The 15,865-nt window shown below is 46.6% G+C and overlaps 1 protein-coding gene across 3 annotated transcripts in view; it reads right to left on the minus strand.

Moving 5' to 3' along the window:
- lsp1a (lymphocyte specific protein 1 a) overlaps positions 1-15,200 on the minus strand; it is a 27,013-nt gene extending 11,813 nt beyond the window's left edge. Inside the window, exons 1-9 of one of the 3 annotated variants that reach the window (XM_080842322.1) lie at positions 14,879-15,200; positions 7,613-7,759; positions 4,758-5,187; positions 4,508-4,644; positions 3,845-4,103; positions 3,422-3,559; positions 2,312-2,353; positions 1,749-1,792; positions 209-290 (exon numbers count right to left, since the gene is read on the minus strand). In XM_080842322.1, coding sequence (XP_080698448.1) covers positions 209-290; positions 1,749-1,792; positions 2,312-2,353; positions 3,422-3,559; positions 3,845-4,103; positions 4,508-4,644; positions 4,758-5,187; positions 7,613-7,759; positions 14,879-14,940 — 1,341 coding nt within the window. In that variant the 5' untranslated portion in view covers positions 14,941-15,200. Of the gene's footprint in view, positions 1-208; positions 291-1,748; positions 1,793-2,311; positions 2,354-3,421; positions 3,563-3,844; positions 4,104-4,507; positions 4,645-4,757; positions 5,188-7,612; positions 7,760-14,878 lie in introns of all 3 variants that reach the window. The other 2 variants (XM_080842321.1, XM_080842323.1) reach the window with 2 other exon arrangements.
- Between the last annotated feature and the right edge of the window lie 665 nt (positions 15,201-15,865).

Raw genomic sequence — 15,865 nt, forward strand, 5'->3', positions numbered from 1 at the left:
CACGGTGGAAAGGTGGAAAAGTGGACAGCACATTAGCATCAGCACATCAACACAAGCAGCAGCCAGATCAAAAGGGTCAGAGCTTAGGGAGTGAGGAGAGAGAGAGAGAGAGAGAGAGAGAGAGAGAGAGAGAGAGACAGAGAGAGAGAGACAGAGAGAGAGAGACAGAGAGAGAGAGAGAGAGAGGTTTGGCGTGCGGGAGGCTCACCTCGACCGCGTGCGTGTACTGCTCCAGCTTGTCGTCTATCTTGGAGAGGAGCAGAGGGGGCTGGGTTTTCTTGAAGCTGTTGCTGCAAAACAAACAAACAACTTTGCTTGAGCCGGAGCATGTGAAAACACAACACAGAGAAGCACAGCAAAAACGAAATGACAGGCTGTAATAAAAACACAAAGGCTGGAATCTGGCCGGTTGCCCCTGTGCAGGAGGGCTGGACTGGTCGCCTCTTCCCTGTGAAAGATGTCGTTCCCAGTGAGTCTGGGGGCCAGCGCTCTCTCTTGTCTCTGCTGCCAGTGATCAGACATTGGAGATTTAATTCATTCTCTCACACCATCTCTGGAGAGATGCTTTTTTTTTTTACTTTACTGGAACAGTTCTTGTCTACGCTGGCCAAACTGAACCTTCTGATCACTCCAGGGTACCGTACCAATAAAGCTCCCTGAATAACATGAGAGTTAGTACCACATAGTGCTTTCAGAGTGAGCCTGGGCCCTGAGGCCCAGGCCATGACTCAATTGCATGGGAATAAATCTGTCCATTTTGGGAGAAAAACCTTACCCAGAGTCTGTAACCAAATGGCCCCGGTCTGCTATGTCGACTTACTTGTGAGCGATATTTTAAAATCTGCCAGTGTGTCTGGAAGGCATGTGTGAGTCATTAGAGATCTGGCCCTGTGATTAACCAGAACCTTGGGCTATGACGTACCATTTTGTGCAGATTAATGCAACCCCACAAAACACCTAACTAGGACTTTTCTTACGAGAGGTGCGGACATGATCGAAAATCCTTTTTTTAAGGGAGGCAGGCTATCTATCAGCGCAAGAGCCTGTAAAGTTACCAGATGGCCATGTGTCCTCAGAGAGTGGTACCGTATGTGGGAGCATGCTGAGCAGCACATGGTCCAGTAGTCTCACCCCCCACAGGCCCTATAGGCTGCTGTTCCACTGTGAGCCGGTCAGCTAGGGAGACAGGGGATTGATGGGTGTCATTCATCACTCATCACTCATCCCCCTCTTCACTGTCCCTGCCTCATTGTCTCCCTCCAGATCTGATTGCCAGATCCTGTAGTAGCCTACGCTCAACCACGAGTCCCCGGCTCCTATTAAAAAGAAGCCTGGTGGTGGTGGTGGGGATTTTACACGCCGGAGGGCCGTCTAGGGCTGATAACTCCGGCTTCAGACTGCTGGGAGCTGCGCTGCAGTCCGGGGCTATATCTCACAAGCCACCAGAGAAAGCATGCAGCCCACATCTGGTTAGAGTTAGCCATGCCATAAATCAACCCTGACAAAGGTGATCCGCCGCTAGAGTGGAGAGGTGACCTAAAGCCCCTCAGCCTGTGTTTACTTTAAGACAGCAGCCATTTAGCCTGCATACCTTCATTTTCGGCCAAGAGATTCGCCTCTGTTTATTGACATGCAGAGCCGGTTTTTCCAAGCGATTTGTGCAGACCTGGAGTTATTTTGTATAGAAATTGAGTCTGTAGTGTTGGTATGAAAAGGTTTGTGGAAGTAGCTCAACAATGAATGCTTACCTCTTCTTCAGAGAGCGGTTCAAGGACTCTGTCCGCTCTGTGATCTAAAGACGAAACATGACAGTAACAGAAGTAACAGAAAGAGCAGAGAATAGTCTTTTGAGATGTAGGACGAAGACAAGGATGGATACACTTACATGTTTGACATGTTTCACGCAGTGAGAACTGAAATAGCTACCGCTAGCTACCATAAACACTATACGCTTGAGACATCATCACTGTTTAAGGTTACAAACTTAACAACAGACTCTCATTCTTCCCAAATCAAGCATGCGTTCTGGCAAAGGCTTCGGTGAAGCTGTGATGTGGTATATCATGAGATAATGAGCTGGCCTTTTCATCTCCTTCATCATATTTCAGCCGGTGAGTGAATGAGAACAGTGTGTCTGGGTGTGAAGGCAGCAAGGTCATCTCCCACTCGGCTGGCTCCCGCTAACACACTTCAAAGCCCCCAACTCACGCTAGCAGTCTCCACTTTCAGGGCCCCCACAATGGGATGCCTTGTGTAACAGTGTAGCCTTAGTCATAAAGCAACCTTTTGACCCTCCCCCCCTCCAACTCACCAAGTATGTACTCTCAGCTGTCAATCTCTCCTCATTTTCCCTCTGAAATTACACATGCAAGCAGAGGCAAATGCTAAAGATGCTAAAGAGGGCAAGTAGCAACTCGGTGCCAGGTGATGCACCACCACAGCCTCCCAAAGTCGCCAGGCGACGGCAAGAGATGGAATGGCACAGCACAGCATGTGCTTTAGTCTAGTTTTAATTACCATCAGTAAACTCAAATGCGTTCCAAGCAGCTGTAAACAGGTTGTACCAAGGAATTTCATTATTTAACAAAAGGTTTACCTGTGATTATGCCACATGCTACAAGTATATAACGTCATAACGAAGCAGACAATGTCATTAATATGGATCTCTTAGAATGCCAACATTAATGCATTGATTCATTATCTAAAAGAGACTTATGTTACTCATAAGGAACATTTATGAGTAATGTGGATTGCCTCAGAATGCATAAACAAGCAAATAAATGAATAAGTGAATGAACACAAGAACCAAACACACAAAGGGAAACAAAGAGAAACGTGCCATGCTGCTGAAACTCATCCAACACACCCTAAGCAGGCAGGTGTTTTTAAGTATAAAAGGCAGGGTACCTAAGTATACTGAAGTATGGGCTTAATAACTCATTTTAATAGAAGTCACGCAGGGCTTGGATGTCAGGTGTACCAAAAACAGTGCACACGCTCCACACGCACACACGCAGAGACACGCTAACCACAGCAAATGACAAACAGATGTGTGTTTAAATGCATCAGTCCATAAACACACACACACACACACGCATGCAACTTACAGGGATTTACTGAATGCAATCTGTAAAAACAAAGCCATAGTTGAGTACTGTACAACACCTTTATCAATATTACTGCTTGATTATTACTACTGATGAAAAAATGCATTTATTTCCCAAAACATGGTGGGATTGGCTGTAGAAAAGTAAAGTTAAATATGTTTTAATATATAATGTTAATTATGTCTGAATCAGAATGAGCATTCCAGTGATGAATGAATGAATACATTAATGTATTAGTGGAGGTAACAACTGGCAGTTGTCAACATATGGTAAGTCATAACCTAATGGTGGAACTACAGTAGATCTGCCTTTACCTTCACAGTGGGGCTCTTGGGATTGAGCGGGTTGAACGGCTCCTCCACATCCAGGTTGGACGTGTTCATACTCTTCATCCTCTTCTCGGCCGCCTCCATCCTCCTCCTCTCGATTTCCTCCTTCATGTGTTTCCTCTCCTCCTGGTATTAAGAGGAACAGCTGTTCAGCGTCAGGCTAACTGGCCAGGGCGCCTCCACCATGTACACAGATTACATCTCAGGCTCAGCGCAGCATCTATCCATCTTGCAGTGTTTGTCAGGAAGTTGATGTGTTTACAGGATGTCTGGGTGTGCATCTGTTTTCTGCTCTATTTCAGCAACATAAACATGTACAGTATATGTATGTGTCATGGTGGGTGTATGGAAGAGTGTGTGTGTGTGTCAGCTTTTCAGTGTGTGTTACACTAATCCACACTAATCCACCTCCTCTTTGGCCAGCCTCTGCTGCTCCTCTTCTTCCTTCTTGCGCTCCTCTTCCTCGCGGACCCTGCGCCGCAGCTCCCTTCTCGTCTTGAGCTCCTCCAGCTCGGCCTCGGCCTCAACCTGCTTCTGCTTCAGCTGCTCCAGCTCCTGGCTCTCCTTCTCCTGGTGGCTGCGCCTGATCTTCTCCAGTTTCTGCTCCGTCTCCAGGAACACCCCCTCCTCGTCCCGGGGAGCCTGGGCCTGGGCCTGGCTTGGGCTTCTGCAGATATGAGGAGAAAATGGAATGGAACCAATAATGTACACTCTCAGGGAGAGGAAGACTGTCTAGAGTTTGACTGTAGCACAGGTTGGCATGGACACTGACCATGATGAATGAACCAGACCACTGACACTGGTACAGCGACACTGACTATAGTGAAAAAACTAGACCACTGACACTATTACATGGACACTGACTATAGTGAATAAACCAGACCACTGACACTGGTACATGAACACTGACAATGATGAATGAACCAGACCACTGACACTGGTACATGGACACTGACTACAGTGAATAAATCAGACCACTGACACTTGTACATGGACACTGACCAAGATGAATGAATCAGAATGTTTCTCATGTTTCTCAATGTCATGCTGTCTTCTGACCGAGGTGAGTACCTGAGAGTCTTCTTGGTTCTGATCACATGTGAAGCTGTTTCTTCCAAAGATATATCTTCTTTGCTGTTCTTGGGCTTGGCATCATGTTGCATGAGGACTTTGGATGTGTAAGACACCTTCACCTCCTTCTTCTTCATCTAAATGGAAAGAAAACGCCAAAGCTCCACGTCACCCCGTATTACAGTGATCAGCTTCACACATACTGTATGATGTAGTATGAGTTCAACACAAACAGCAGTCTAGGACCTACCTTTTCATCCACATCTGCTATTTCGCTCTCTCCTCTCTTCTTGATCGGGCTCACCACGTCTTTGCTGTTCTGCTGCATCTCTCTGTGTGTCTGATGGTGTTCCTTTCTCCCAAACTCCTTCCTCTTCTTCTCACTCATTCTGCTTCCCAAACGCACGTCCTCCTCCCCCACCTCCTCATGGTTCTGCCCGTCCTGCTGTGGCCTCTGCAGCCTGGTCGTTGTGGCTGAGGAGGCGCATCGCATCTTTTCCGTGTGTTTGGCGCCTCCATTCATTCCCCGCTCAGCAGATTCAGGTTCCGAGGGTCGCCCGTTCTCCAGCCTGAGCTTGCGTTCCTGTCCCAGGCGCTGGGTCCAGTCGCTGAAGCCCTCATCCTCCTCCAGAGCCCCAGAACCACTGGTCTTTGAGGGACTTGCATAGTTCTGGGCTGACCTGGAATACACATGGTCAGAAGATGTAGAAAATAAGATGACAAGATGACTCATTGACTAGATGCCTGAAGAATCTTGAGTTCATATCATTTATTAATATCAAGATTGACAAGTAACTATTCATTAGAAAAACGTGTGAATGTGTGAATGATCCTCGCAATCACATACTGTGAGAAATGGTTGAAGCCACCCTGCCTCTCATAATCATTTACGAGGCATCTGGGCTATCTTAAACTCAGCCAAGCATGGGCCTAAGATGTCGGGAGGGGAAAGAGCACAACGTGGCCCACACACACCTGCAGCTGCGCGCTAATGTAAACACCCAGATGGGGGAAAGAAACCACACTCGCACCAAGAACAGTAAAGTCCATCCATTGCCACCGGCATCCCCGAGATCAAACGCAGCTCACAGAAAACAGATGGAGCTGTGGTATTTTCACTGTTTTCATTTCTCTCTCTCTATCTCCCTCTCTCTCTCTCTCTATGTCTCTCTCTCTCTCTCTCTTTTTCTTTTCTCCCTCTCCAAAGGTGATCCTGTTTTGGTTGTTGCTCATCCTCTCCCGCTGCAGGCTACACCACTTAGGCGGCCCGCTGACGGACAAGCCGAGCGGGTGGGAGGCAGCGACACCTGATTTCACCACAACTGGGTGGCACGGAAGAGGTGTCAACAACAAAGCGTGATATCACACTGCTGTCTGCATCGTGTGGTTTTTTAACAGGGCTGAGCAACAGCTGGGAGCATATTTGAAGCATTAGTGTACAAAGGGGGTTGGATGTTCCCTCGCACGTGTTGACGTGCGGCAGACGACACACTGCACCATTGCAGTCAGACTGTTCGGCCTTCCCGGCAGCCATGACTTTGCCACGGAACATAAAAAATGAAAAAGCATAGCTGTGTCTCAAACAATCACGTATGACAACACATGCATAAATAAAGCCAGTTCCATCACAGGCCAAACACAAACATGAGGGGAAACTCAGTACACATACTTCCATATAATTACCATGTCTGCGTTTGCTGCTGTCACATTGCAGTATATCAAACTGTGGTATTTTGCTGTGAAAGGATTATCGTGATTTCCAGCCATTTCCATCACAGTTTCTTCTACGGTCTCCCAAAATAATCTTTTCAAAACGGCCGCTCTCTGCAGTTCTGCAAGTTTTTGAACAGCTCTTTGTACATGAATTCATGTTTTCTCCTTGTTTCTCCTTTCCTCACAGTAACAGCATGATTCTCATCACTTTCGTAAGTATACTTCAAAGGGGTCCCTCCAGGTTAACCAAAACATCTGCACCTGAGCCTGTGCAGACGGGAGGGATCTGAGAAGGGCTTCATTAATGAAAGGGAAAACTGAGGCAAGTTATTTTTAATGATACACACAGCTGCCCTTTCCTCTGCCTGTTCATTAAAAGGCCGCTGTGATGGAAATCTATTACATCTTCCTGGGGGCTGCCTGAAAGGGATTTGGAGCACATTCCGAAGGTTGATTAAGCTGATTGGCTATAATAGGAAACGGAGGTGACCAGATGGCTACTATCATAAAAACAGGTAGTATGATATAAGAACGAATAGCCCAGCATGAAAACATGAGCTTCAAGACTTTTAAAAGCAGATTTATTTTACACATGGCGAATCAACTGCTTTATGGTTCGTTCAGAGAGTCTGGAGAGATATGATCTACCTATTTATAATTTATAAATAATCACATCAATGAAAGCTCTTAAGTATGACCTAACAGCATGTGTGGGAATGTGTGGCCAATGCTCTTTGAATGATGGAATGTTTTGAGAGTACAAGCTCAAAGCGCAGTGCAGCAGTACATCCTCGTAATGAAAACATAATAACAGGCACTTTCCCAGCTACCTGTTTTGAAGTTAGCAGTTTGGCTTCACACACTTGCAGATGCATGAGTCAGAGGACCTTTCTCCTCTCTCCTTTTCTTGAGATGAGAAGATGCAGGAGACACAGTCCATAATTACAACTCTGTGATTAAAACAGGCGGTCATGCTAAGGGCCATGACACTCAGTAGATCTCTCTGACAGTGTGTAGTAAACATTCTTCAGGGTCTGAGTAATGAAAGGCCTGTGTGTGTGTGTGTGTGTGTGTGTGTGTTAGTGTGAGAGAGAGAGAGAGAGAGAGAGAGAGAGAGAGAGAGAGAGAGAGGTGATGTGTTGAAAGAGAAATGGAGAGGCTGAGTGTGTGTGTGTGTGTGTGTGTGTGTGTGAGTGATGTGGGTTGGGGAGGGGAGATGAGTGATTCAGCGCATGAGTCAACATCTCCTGGAGTCCGAGGTGATTTGGCAAAGCACACTCACACTTAAATGGCATAGTGCAGAAAAGTGATCACTGAGGATTCTCTCTCTCTCTCTCCCTCTTTCCCTCACTTAACTTAATCCCCCATATCAATACTTCCCCCATAACTTACTGGGTGGCTTCTGCAGGGGCCTCAGTGTCCAGGGAGGGCCCGTCAGTTGCAGAGAGCCCATGCTCTTTACGCCAGGCTTCCCGTGCCCTGCGTCTGCGCTCCCGCTCGATTTCCTCGGCATCCTCAATGCTCCTCTGGGCAGTCACCCTGAGAGAGAGAGAGAGAGAGAGAGAGAGAGAGAGAGAGAGAAAGTGGAGACACAGCAGACCAATAGTTCTGTTTAGTATCATTTTGTTCAAATGAGAAACAGCTCTTTTACCCTCTCCTTATACTCATATAAATCACAAATGCTCTCTGGTATCTCTCTCTCTCCCTCTTTACACTTTCAAAAGAGGCTGTTGTTGCAGTGCTAGAGGTTGGGGGGCTGTAGCTCTGGAAGAGGGAGGCTTCAAGAGGCTTCAGTCTGAGGATGAGCAAAGTGATCCCTGAGGGCCCACTGCTGGAATCACTAAAGCATCCCTGTGTTTATAACACTGGTAAACACATGCTGTCCTCCACAAACACACACACACTCACACATACACACACGTGCACAAGCACATACACCTCCTCGTCAGGGTCATCATGCCTGAACTTGCGCATGTGTGCATACTTGTTTGTGGTTATGCTGGAGGAAACCAAATTTATGCCAAAACATAGATGACAAAATACACAATAAAAGTGCCAAAGTTGTTGTACTTGTTGTACTTCAACAGAATAGAAATGACCGACCAGCATGAAAAAGTAACAACACGTCTGTAGAGAAAAGCAGTCAGAACTTCCTCCCAGTGAGAACATTCTTGCTCCTGGAGCCTGGAGAATAGACCCTGTTATCCTTGGAGTGGAGGCTAAAGGACTTGACAATAGGTTCCATCTGGGTGTATGGGTGTCATATTGCATTACGCGTTAATTAGGGCCAATTAGGGCAGCGTAGGTCACTAATGACCCACCTAATGCATACCAGACTGAGCTCCATACCCACATCTCTTTCTGTTCCAGGGACACTCTGCTTTTACAACCCCTATCAACACCAGTGAGAAAGATCCATAAATCCAACTCACTCACCGACCCGCCACACACACCATGCTAACCTTCTGTCTCACATATTTTCAGGGTCATTTGGCTGTTTAAAGAGGGGCAAGTATTGGATGGTTAAACTCTGCCCCACCTCTCTCTGTCTCTTTCCTCTCTGTCCTCTTCCTGGTTCTCAGCACATTCTGAGCTCTCTGAAAAAGCAAATGGCCTGAAGCCTGAAGTGACAGTGAACGATAGAGAGAGGGAGAGAGAGAGAGAGAGAGAGAGAGAGAGAGCGAGAGAGAGAGATCAATGAGAAACACACAGAAAGGTGAAAGGGTTACAATACAGCTGGACCTACACAACACAACATTTCCATTTGTTTTTCCTACTTTTCACAAACTGATCCCTTTAGATCTTCAGTGACAAGCTTGAGGAAGCTGAGGGAAGTGGGAGAAATTGACAATACCTATGGAAAGTGACTGAATGAACAGAACATGTTTCACTATGTCCCTAAATTCCTCTTCCAGGGGGATGTTTTCCCCCGGAAGAGTCCTCAGTGTCTCTGTGACCCAGGTCCTGGGGATGGCGGAAACAACCCGCTCCGCTCGGCTGGAACGAGCAGGCATGTGGCGAGATCAAGTCCTACAAACGAGGCAGTTCCCGGCCCTCTTGTTACCCAGCCCTTTAATCAGCCTAATGGGATTATTTCATTCCTGGCACAGGCCAGACGGATGACGTAAGCCGACGGGGTTTGGTTATTCTTGTTGTTATACTTAGGGGGCTTACACACGTCTGCCGACCTCCGTGTCACTCTTGCTTTTTATCCTGTTTCTTCTCCATGAGCAGAAATGAGACCAGTAGCTATTTATAAAACTAAAAAAAAAAAGTGTCACCATCTATAAGAAGTGAGATACTATAGTTATAGACGCACGGCTGTTAGTTATCACTGATGATGCACAATATTTTCTGATTTCCTGAACTTTATGATCAATTAGATACGATACACTTCAGAATGTTTTGTCAATTCAGATTTACCTTCACTACCAACTGCCAGCATATTACACTTTAAAGCAGGAAAACTCAGGACTGAACTTACATTACCGGTATGTTTGTTTTGCCTGTACGACTAATTCCTAACAGACCCATACAGTAAAATATTTCCGCTGTGCGGCGGATGACGCCAGTCATGTCAGTGTAGCATGTATGGTGTGTGTAACAGATGAGAATGGTGTGTGTTACACTGAGGTGAAACTTCCAAGGGCCTCTTCAGTCCTGCCATAAAGGAAAGGTCAGGTCACAGGCGCCAGAAACGGTTGCACAACGGATTAAAAGGACCTGTTACTGTAAAGCCAGTTCCAGTGAATGCCGTGACACATCACAGACCCATAAAGAACCAGACAGTCACAAAAGGCTGTCAACCTGTGCAGGCAGGAAAAACACACACTCAACAACACACAACGTGCTATTTTCCCAAATAAGATTCAAAGCATCCTTTCTTGGTAAGCAAATAAAGAAGGACTGACTCACAGTAGCCAGTGCTTTGGGGGGCTTTCGTTCCGCATTTACCCAGTCTGAGATTTAGCACCTGGGGTTAGGGAAAACAGCAGCTAATGGAGGTGAGGGTTTCCATAGGGAAGAGTCCTACCGACAGGAGATGTGACCTCTGACCTCGTTTCCCCCTCTGCAGGGCAGAATGCAAGATCCCTCAAAATTAGCTGCCTGTCACTTTTTAAAACTTACTTCTCCACTGATTTAGCTAGCAATCCCCTCAGACTGTCTGTTTACTAATCCCACCTCTGCGTGACCGGTTGACCTTATAATCCCAAACATAGGTGGCCAGCCGGACCCCTGATCCCACTGCTTAAGTGAGCTAGGTGAGTCTCTCTAAACACACATTTGTTGAGTTCACTTCTTTCACACAACCACACACTCAGAGTTGCTGTTTCCCAACTTCCAAGTACACAATAGCAGAATTTCCTCTCTGTCCTGGCATGACCTCCCAAGCAGAAGCCTGTGTCTTATCATGGGACAATATAGAGCAGTGGTTCTCAAAGTGGGGGGCGGGCCCCCCTGGTGGGTCGCGAACACTCTCCAGGGGGGGCGCGAAGTCATAGACGGAGAAAAAAAAAACGTATAATAATTGTCTGTATGGGCCTAACAATAACAATAGCCTAACCCTGACATGTCAATAACAATATGCTATCTATCTATCTATCCGCCATCGCCCTCAACTACACCATATCTATATATATATATATATATATATATATATATATATATATATAGGTGGCGGAGGGTCGCTGGGGTGGGGTGGGGGGCCCAACTACTCCTAACCAGCTTTGGGGGGGCCCAGCTTGCAAAAGTTTGAGAACCCCTGATATAGAGGAATAGAACATAGAGTGGAGTACTGAGGGAGGGGCTGGGGTGATGTCATCTCAACAGTAGACTGCATGAGGAAAAAGCTGACAATGACTGGGTAACTACTGCAGTTTTCTTACTGAATAAGGAGGAAATATGGGAAACCCAACAGTCTCACAGACAAGACACTGCACTGAACAGCGTCAAGTAGTTTTAATACTCATGCACAGAACACATACACAACAGGCGAATACCTGCAGCGATCTGGGCTGAAGAGCTTCAAATGGAATATAACTGAAAGAAATAATAACATATTTTCCTGTTCTCTGTGGCCTGCTCCTCCAAAGGCAGGTATGATAATATAGCTATTATCGTGGACGAACATAGCAGTACAGCAAAAAAGAGAAGGGTTGGTTCAGAGTCACCAGGCCAGATGAGGTAAGCTCTCTGGATAGACCCAACACAACAAGGACAAAACACCCCTGCTTTAGCTGCATGCCCCCCACAGAGCACAAATGGAGCACAGATTATTTCTCCCCGCCCCACCCAGCCTGAAAACTGTGGGTCTCTGTGAGTTTATTTGTCTTTGGGGTCATGTCAAAGCTCATTACAAAGCTGTTTCTGATGTACCATTACGACGGCCCCTGCTAGTTATGGCATTTGACTAGCGCAAGCGACTTAAATAACACGCATATTAAATAAATAATAAACAGAGTATTACGCTCCGCTTTATGTGAACAATAACATAATCCTCTCAATGCATTTTGGCTGCTGTGCCTTAAAGAGAAATATGAGCCCCAAACTAAAGTCTCTCTCTCTCTCTCAGTGTTTACCTTTCCGAGAATTCCGTGTTAGTCAACCTTTGGTAAAGCAAGCTGCCATAGGGCTAGTGCAGAGGTTATTGCCCCCACCACTCAAACCGCGAATGCCCCCAACTCTGCCCGTCACTCACATTCCTCCCTCTTATCTCCCAATTGTAAACAGAGGGCCGACTGAGTGATGCATACGCGAGTGACGGGGTCGTGGTTGTGCGGTTTCGGTGTTGGGAAAACGACGCTGGCATGTTGATAGCGATCCGAGAAGACTAGCGCGTTGTTAAATAGTGCTGTCCACACAACCTTTGCATGAATACTTCACACCTGACATCATTGCGCGACCAAGGCTGTCGTAGACAGACACCTTTTTATCTGTTCTAAACCACTCGTTTCCTCTGCCACACAGGCAAAAACAAGTCCATGTTGTTTTTTTGCCCTTTAACTGACATCTCAGGTCAGCTTTTAGTGGACTATGCCAGTAGTATGGTGTTATGCACTGGAAATGGAGGCAGACAATAATTCGTTATACAGTACCTATGCTAGCATTTATTTGCCTTTTTGTTTTGGTGCTACCCTTCTGAAATCTGTTATTTATTCTATCTATGCCTTCTACTCCTCATACAGAGAGATCTCAATAGATCAGGAAGGATGCGGGGGAGTCTTTGTGTGGTGTGAGGCTATCTGCAGAGCACCTCTGTCATATTCCCAGCTCAGCTGACACTGGCTGGTACTATATCTATACTATTAATCATGCAGAGTGGCCTCATTGTGTTAAGATGATGTATGTGTTTTTGGGAAGGTCTTCATTCCAATGCGTTTGTACAAAACAACCACCTTTTGGCAAAGGAACCAGCTCCAGGTGGCACAGGTTTTGCTGAACAGTGTAAACAACAGACACACACACACACACACACACACACACACACACACACACACACACGCGCACACACACACACACACACACACACACACACACACACACACACACACACACACACAGAGACACAAGGAAAGAATACATGACATGTTTGCAGAATTCATTAACAAAATCTCACAAAAGAATGCTGTGTTCCCTCACCTGCAGTACAACAACACTTTACATCCTGTACATGTCTGTACAGCCCTATGTGGCTATTATGTAGACGAATGCATGGCATTATCCTTCCAAAGCCACCTTGTAGAGTGTGAGAAAGGACTGGTTTGGCAGTGCAAAAAAGAACTATGGGACCCAGCCTTTTGCTTGTCAATGCGACCTGTGTGTGGAGCTCTGCTGTCTCAGACACACACAGCACATCTCTTTCACCTGGAGTCAGAGCCAGGACCTGTCCTTTGCTGCTGACAGCAAAGCAATGAGGGGAATCTGTGCCGTGATAGCACACAGACTGTCATCACGCTCCAGGTAATGTGATATGTCAGTCACTTTTTTGTGTATGTGTGTGTGTGTGTGTGAGTGTTTGGGGGGAGCGTGTACGTGTGTTTGATGTTTTCAGACAACCCTTGTCAGATGGGTGTCAGGTTGGTGTGTTTGAGTGCATGCATGTGTGTGGTTGTGTGTGTTTCCAAAGGTACATGAACCATGAGTTCTTCAAATGACCCTGGTCAGCTGTGGAATGGGTCTCCCAGGACGAAGGTTTGGTTAGTTTTGACAGGTGTGCAGTACAATAAGCTTTCCCCTCTGTGCTTGTTGAGTGATTCAGTAATGGTTGGATTTTACCTACTGAGGTTAGGTTTACAGACAGTCCACTACTCATCCGTGCACCCCACACTTTTCAAAGGAACAATTTGCAGGGCCCTCTGCACACTCGTACACACACACACACACACACACACACACACACACACACACACACACACACACACACACACAGAAAGAGACACACACACACACACACACACAGAAAGAGACACACACACAAAGACACACACACACACGCACACGCACACGCACACGCACACGCACACGCACACGCACACGCACACGCACACACACACACACACACACAAACACACACACACACACAAACACACACTTTCCCTTGAAAGCCCCCAGAGAAGCAGCTTGGACAGCCCTGCCACCCCTCTTGCAGGTCACCAGGTCGATTCCCCTGAGCTACAATCAAGAGGCCCTGAGTCCCCTCTCCTTTGCCTCTCCTTCTGTCTTTCATTCTCTTTCTCTCTCTCTTTCTCTCTCTCTTTCTCTCTCTCACTCTCTCTCTCTCTCTCTCTCTCTCTCTTCCTCTCCCACCACACAGGACCTCCTACAGAAACAATAAACAACACAGGACCTGAACAAATGGTCTCTCCCACAAAAACAAAATACCAGTAAAAACAGCTTAAGCTATTAGCTAAACAGCACAGTGTCTGATCTGGATTAATGAGGTGGGAAGAGGGGGGAGTGAGTGGATTTACAATCTCAGGCTATACAGTCTGTTATTATCTTTAATCCCGTAATTTCACAAAGCAAAAATACGAGGTCACTTACCACCCACACTGCCAGGTTTGGCTTATTGTTTTTCTTTGTGTTGTAAACAATAACACCCCATTTCTAAAATGTTTGTACAGTGTCAGGGTACATATCAATAATGTAACCTGGCATTAGAATACTATGGCACCTCAGCACTGAATAATACACACAGAAAAGTAGTTCTTTGTATTTTATGTTGTTGAGATCACAACAACTTTTACAAGAAGTCTCTATATTAACTTTGCTCTGCCATCAGAGCAATCAGATTGCCCAATCTGTGATTTCCAAAGATGTGTATAAGTAAAATGATTAACCGATGCTCTCGGTCCAGGAAGAACAAAGGAAGAGGTAACTGGTGGGTCTCCCCATCCCATATTCAAACAGACATACATACTCACACAGTTAGTCACTCATACACTCACACACTAATGAAGTCACTCTCACACTCTATAATTCTCTTTCACACCCACACTTTTTCTACCTCACTCACTTTTTCTCCCTCACTCACACACACACACACACACACACACACACACACACACACACACACACACACACACACACACACACACACACACACACCTAAGAATCTCATTTAAAGTCCCCCCTCAGTCTCTCGTACTCCTCTCTCACCTCAGCAGGTTCTGTAAGCCCTGTTTGCTGGAGTTCCTTCTCAGGAGTGGTGCTCCTGACATGCCTCTCCCCTCCTCTGTCGTCTCTCCCCTGATGATGAAAAAGTGAAGAGCCTCACAGCGCAAATCCCCCTTCGGGCCGCCACAACAACAGATCCTCACTGTCTGTGTGAAAATCCCACAGCCCCAAAAGGCAGAGTGAGATGTTAATAGAAAACTTGTGTATTCCTTTCTCTTTCTTTCTTCTGTGCGTCTCTCACACACACTGTTGCGCACACGCAGAGTCTGTGCACGCACACACTCACTCAAGCACACATGCAGAAAGGGAGAGAGAGAGTGAGAGAGAGAGAAAGATAACTGCCTCTCGAGTTCTGTCTCCTGCGCTGCCTGTTGGAAATATCAGGAGGGATCCACGCGGCACTCACTCCCCTCTCACACACACTGGAGAGAGAGAGGGAGGGATAGAGAGAGAGAGGGAGGGATAGAGAGAGCGAGTGAGAGAAAGAGCTTTAGTCACAGCCTCCTCCCATTCTCTCTCTTCCTCCCTCCTCCTCCTCCTCCTCCTCCTTCTCTGCAGTCCTGCATGTGGTTCTCATTGAAAGAGCTCCAACCATAGCCCAACATCTTTTTTCCCTCCCTTTCCCGATTCCACAGGGTCATGTGTCTTTCCCTGGGGGAACTGTAAGACGATACTCTACCCTACGTCCTTAATCCTCGAGCATCCCCCCCACCCCTTGTCCCCTCCCTGAAAAACTCAATCTTGCTCCCTCTTACAAAAGCCCTGGATGGGCAGAGGCTGCTGAAAGCTCTGTCTGTTCGCCCACAAACGGTGCAGCAGAAACAGGGGAAGAATGGACTTTCACACAAGTGCACAAGGAGGTGTATCGAATTACCCACAGCCATCAATTAACCATTAGCTGGCACTAACACACTGTCTGTCATCACTCAAAGCCAGCATTCCCATTTGACCTTCTTAGATTGTTTACAT

Source organism: Sprattus sprattus (assembly GCF_963457725.1).
Source record: "Sprattus sprattus genome assembly, chromosome: 7".
NCBI classification, from domain to species: Eukaryota; Metazoa; Chordata; class Actinopteri; order Clupeiformes; family Clupeidae; genus Sprattus; species Sprattus sprattus.